This window comes from Priapulus caudatus, unplaced genomic scaffold (genome assembly GCF_000485595.1).
Source record: "Priapulus caudatus unplaced genomic scaffold, Priapulus_caudatus-5.0.1 Scaffold38, whole genome shotgun sequence".
Lineage (NCBI taxonomy): Eukaryota > Metazoa > Priapulida > Priapulimorpha > Priapulimorphida > Priapulidae > Priapulus > Priapulus caudatus.
This window is the reverse complement of record NW_014577099.1, coordinates 301852-307424: the sequence shown is the minus strand read 5'-3', so window position 1 is coordinate 307424 and position 5573 is coordinate 301852. Positions and strand designations below refer to the sequence as shown.

Below are 5573 nucleotides of genomic sequence, written 5' to 3'. Positions count from 1 at the left end.
TGATGATTTATCCGCAGTAAACGAATTCCATTCGAGGTTAAATTACGTGTAACAAGGCTTCGCATAATTGGGTCAAAAAGCCTATAATTTTACCATAGTTAAATTATTTCTACCCAGGTAAAAATAACAATTTCTGAGTACTGTGGTGGCAACCATATGCTCATGTCAAACCATGTTCTCCAAAAATGTCTTAAATCTGGCCTTTGCTTCACTGCCCCCTGGCTAGACCAATAAATTGTGCCCTAAAAATGTGTATATTCTGATGTTATTTTATGCCTAAAATAACATCAGAATATAAGAATTTTAGGGCACAATTTATTGGTCTACCCCTTGGCTCGTGATCTCCAATGTTGCCCATGTGATGGCGTTTCTGCCCATGACTCTATATACAGAATATCAAGAGCATAGCTCAAGCCGTTTTCATTTGTGCCGCAACCCCGCATTTCCTCACATGCCTCAGGTTAAGGGGAAATATTCGCCCTTCGAAATATTATCCCATTTCTACCATGTGACATTGGCCAAAATTTTGAAAGCTAGTGAAGTCTAGGAAGAAGGCAACTTCGGTGAGCAATGAACAGCACTATGTGGTTCTTTGATCTACAGCCTAACCCCTTGTTATCTCATTTTAGGAAATATACAGCAAGATTGAGATAGACTATATCCTTTCAATTGTATAAAAATTCAAAATAATTGTTTACTGTAATACATATAGACAGAAACTGATTACATCTAATAATCATTGAAGCAACACTTAGAAGAAAATTTATGTAAATTTAATAAATACATACTAAAATCATGTAAAATGGTCAAATTTATGACTAATCATTATATATAAAACTCTAGTATTATCATGTACAATCATCCCAAGCATTTCGAACACGAATGTCACGAACAGTTGCTCATAAAAAATTATGACCAATAAATTAGGATAGCAAAACACGAAGTCACCCTAGCAAAAAATTTTAAATGAGAAAGCAAGCTTTTTAAGTGGGGCATTGATTCACTCGCATAAACGTTATGCAGACAGCTCCTAACTTATTGAGCAGGCTAGCCGTGATCCGGTGTGTAACACATCAGATAATTAGGCAACATAGGGTGCATGTGTTCTTGCAGTCAATGCCGTGTGCGTTTACTCTCTGGACTACTAGGATATCCTGCCTTCAGAGCAATACCTGAAGCCTAATCACATCAGTCAATTTCAACTGATAACGCAGTATGTTGTTGTACTACACTTCCTTTAAGTTGGCAACATAGCTAATGCCGTTTCCTTCTTGTTGAATGAAGAACAAAGGAAATGCAAAGTTAATCACCCAGAAAGGTCCAAAAACACTTTTTAGATGTTTACACAAAACGGTTCTGTAAGTATGCACATCTCGAGAGTATTCGTAAGAGGTCTGACCTCTAACTATAACAAACATTTGCTGTGAGAAATACACCAAAGCTGTTACAAATGTTGCAAATGACCACCAGGCTAGAGTCAATAGAAAGAGATCAAACGCCTGTATCCCACCCCATCTCAATAACCACTCGACAAAAGTCAGGGGAAGAAGATAATGATAGTTGTCTTCTGACCAAAATGTTTTGAAATTTGAATCCAGGTACAACATAAGGAAATACCATCCAAGGCCACAACTAACTGATACGTCAAAGCAAAACACCACAAAATAGCGCTGGTTGCGAAATCCTATGCATGTTCCTGTAAAGTAGCAATGGTGATCACGTCTTAAAATGCATTTCATGCAGAGGACACAATGATGACCTCTTGGTGGAATCCAATGCTTGCAGATATCACAGTACTTGTCACCTTCTTCAGAAGTCTTGACAAATTGATTACTTGTGAAGACACTGCTGTTCTTCAATATTAGCATCCAGTTGAGCAACACGGAGAAGAATAAGTACCACGCAAGGTACTGAAGAAAAGAATACTCTCCAGATGCGAATGGAATTGTCACTGATAATGATACGTATAGTAGCAGCACTGTGAGTGTCGCCGTGTAAACTACGAGGCTATAGTTAAGCACTTTAATAGGGAAGTATGGATCTGTACTGAAATAGCCTGGATTTACATTCTCCATAATCAGCCTTTCCTTTGCAACTCCCAGGCATGCATTTGATGTCCAATTTGGAGGCTTGTCATACAGATGTGTGGTATCAACTGCTTCTGTTGACCTTTTGCTCCCATTACTACATCCATCTAGTTGCCTTTTCATCCTGGTTCTGTAACATGCATTCAGTAAATAATCATTATATAATAAATACCCAATTTGGTGGCATATTCATTCTTATCAAAAACCCTATCCTCCTTACCTTACCCTACCCTATCTTCATTGCTGTTGTGAGGACTAAATGGATCAACAGAAACGACTAACCAGTGTGAGGAGGGGAAGGTGTATCAATTTGGTGGCATATTCATTCTTATCAAAAACCCTATCCTCCTTACCTTACCCTACCCTATCTTCATTGCTGTTGTGAGGACTAAATGGATCAACAGAAACGACTAACCAGTGTGAGGAGGGGAAGGTGTACTGTATGGATGTAGTAATACAATAGAAAATTATATTTGTCTGCCAGTGGTCGACAAATATGTTTTTGTTATTGCTTTTGTTTATTAGTTTGTTGTGCAAAGGAAACACAATTGATGAAATGGTTTACCTCCACTTTTCAGTTAAATTTATATTTATGATTGTGAAATTAGTAAATATATAAGGCTAATCATTAATGCAGGAGAAGTGCAAGAGAGAAAGAGAGAAAGACAGAGAGAGAGAGAGAAAGAGAGAGAGCAGGGATGAGATAGAGGAAAAGACAGGTGGAAAGAAGCACAGGCACTTGGAATGTTTCAATAAAAAAAATTGGTAAATACACACGGAATGTATTTACTACCAAAGTCTCAATTTATTTTTGCCTATTATTGCCGGTAACTTCCTGTAAATGCCATTCATATGGTCATCTGCATTGGAGGGAAGGACAGAGAGCATGAAAATGAAAGAAAGATTATGGGAATAAATGAGTGACGATGAAGGAGGAAGGCATAGTCCCACTGTCATGACATTAGTGAGTAGGGTAGACCATAGAGTAAGCGAATGAAAGCGCATGAGAAAGGAAAGACGGAGTGAGGTGAATTTTGGGTAGAGTGAGTCTGACATTGTGTGTTACATCATCATGCACACAGCCCACCTAATTAATAATATACGAAGCCACCTCTTTAATGATTCCCCCCTACGCGGCTGCCAACGCCGTACTAATACTAATAATAAGTAATATTATAAACCGTAGTAATACGCCGTAGTAAGACGGCAAAGTAATAGTATTAGTAATACTAATAGTATTACTACTATTTTCTGTAACTGCACCACAGAGTAACACTAACAGTAACAGACTAGGCTACAGTTGTACACAGTCTGTAGAATTAGAAATACTGAAATAGGACTTTCATTTTGCTTAGAGTAAAATAGTTGCATCAAAACTGTTTTAACTTTGTTTTACGCAATAACTACACACATATGCACAAATTTAAAAGAAGAAGCTTAATTAATGAGAGTCCCTTGGGCACCTATGTCTATCACAGGCACTTGCAGCGTTTCAATAAACTCGGTGGCTGGAGATACGGCAGCCGTCGTTCGATGAAGCCCCTTTTTGGTGTTAGGGTTAGAGTTCTAGCTCATCTAAACACTCAAATCGTGAATTTTTTTCCCAAGGCGTTATTTCGAAATCTGGCCCACCTCGAGACATTAAGGTACGGCTGCCGTACCGGGCCGTAGGCCGTAGCCACAGCGTACAATAAAATATAATGCTAAATAAATACGCAATCTATTTACTACCAAAGTCTTCTATAGGCCCCCCCTACTGTCGGAAGTTCAAAGTCTGAAAAATGTTTCTATACTCTCTCTTTCACCGACAATTTCCTGTAAATTTACGCCGTCCAAATGCTCATCTACAACTAGCCACAAGTTCCCTTCTCGCTTAACACTACATCCTACGACATGTAACAGTCGGAGAACCTGGTCGATATGCGTCTAAACAGAGGAATTGCTCCGACCTGTGATTGGAGGATAAAAATAGACCCCGCCCACTCCCGCCGCATACGCTATTATGGCAATTTATGCTATGACCGTTGGAACGTGTACTAACTATCATATGGAGCGAACGATTTGAGTTACATTTCTACAGGAGTAGATAATAGGGAAGGAGTGTGACATAAATAAACAAGGGAAATTCGTCATTTACTAGCCTTGTAATACCTACGATTTACTGCGCGTAACTCATCCAACTTGAGCTCAAATCGTACACAGTACATTCGCCTCGCATCGTGCGAAATCGTTTCCTCGTATACACAAGCAATCCGGAGATACAGACTAAGACGTACGACACGATTATCCATTCTTTGGCCATCAATCCGAGCCGATTGCCCGCCTATATTCAAACAAAAGGCAGCTACCTAACCACAGCTTGCTAACTCGGCGAGGCATGTGGCTCGCTGGGAGATTAGGCATCAACGCATGAACGCAACACTCGGCGAGATAACCTTTGACCCGGTACACAGCTACATACCGGCATACAGTTGGAATGCCCCCACGCACGCACGCCAACCGCAATCAGCAGCAGATCGGGTTCAAATCTCCCAGCGACCCACATTGCCCGCCGAGTTAGCAAGCTGTGGTTAGGTAGCTGCCTTTTGTTTGAATATAGGCGGGCAATCGGCTCGGATTGATGGCCAAAGAATGGATAATCGTGTCGTACGTTTTAGTCTGTATCTCCGAATTGCTTGTGTATACGAGGAAACGATTTCGCACGATGCTAAGCGAATGTACTGTGTACGATTTAAGCTCAAGTTTGATGAGTTATGCGTAGTAAATCGTAGGTATTATAAGGCTAGTAAATAACGAATTTCCCTTGTTTATTGATGTCACACTCCTTCCCTATTAATTGTATTATCTACTCCTGATTTCTATAAATTCTAGCTATCCTAGACTGTAGACACATGTCTTAGCCACTGGCAGCAAGATCAAGCCCGCACGTACAGCACACACGAGGCGCCATTGACTATATATACAACATGGTGTCGAACTCGCCGGCAGTCGCCGCCGCAGTTTCCACAACTAACCGTTTTAAATCAGTTACAACTCCGGTGTTCCTGCAGGTGACGCCACTTTCCAACTATAGTTGGAATCGCGGAACATTGCTTAACAATATACACCCGCCAATTTTGACAATCGGCCCGCCAGAATGCGCTTAAATCACAGAAATTCCTCAAATATACATGCTAAATGATCGTTAGCCTGCTACGCGTGAAGAAGGCGGCTGGCTGAACCATTGGCGGCTGCGCTGATTGGCTGCAGCAAGTTTAATGCGCAGACAGGCTGCGAAACTACGCTTGTTGACATCGCGGGTGAGTCATGGTATGCGCAGCCGCCAACGGTTCAGCCAGCCGCCTTCTTCACGCGTAGCAGGCTAAGGATCATTTAGCATGTATCTTTGAGGAATTTCTGTGATTTAAGCGCATTCTGGCAGGCCGATTGTCAAAATTGGCGGGTGTATATTGTTAAGCAATGTTCCGCGATTCCAACTATAGTTGG

General features: G+C 40.9%; 1 protein-coding gene across 1 annotated transcript in view; it reads right to left on the bottom strand.

Moving 5' to 3' along the window:
- Positions 1 to 757: 757 nt before the first annotated feature.
- Positions 758 to 5573, bottom strand: part of LOC106819194 (palmitoyltransferase ZDHHC22-like) — a 5902-nt gene continuing 1086 nt past the window's right edge. The window contains exon 2 of the mRNA XM_014823847.1: positions 758 to 2217. Coding sequence (XP_014679333.1) covers positions 1227 to 2210 — 984 coding nt within the window. The 5' untranslated portion in view covers positions 2211 to 2217 and the 3' untranslated portion in view covers positions 758 to 1226. The remainder of the gene's footprint in view (positions 2218 to 5573) is intronic.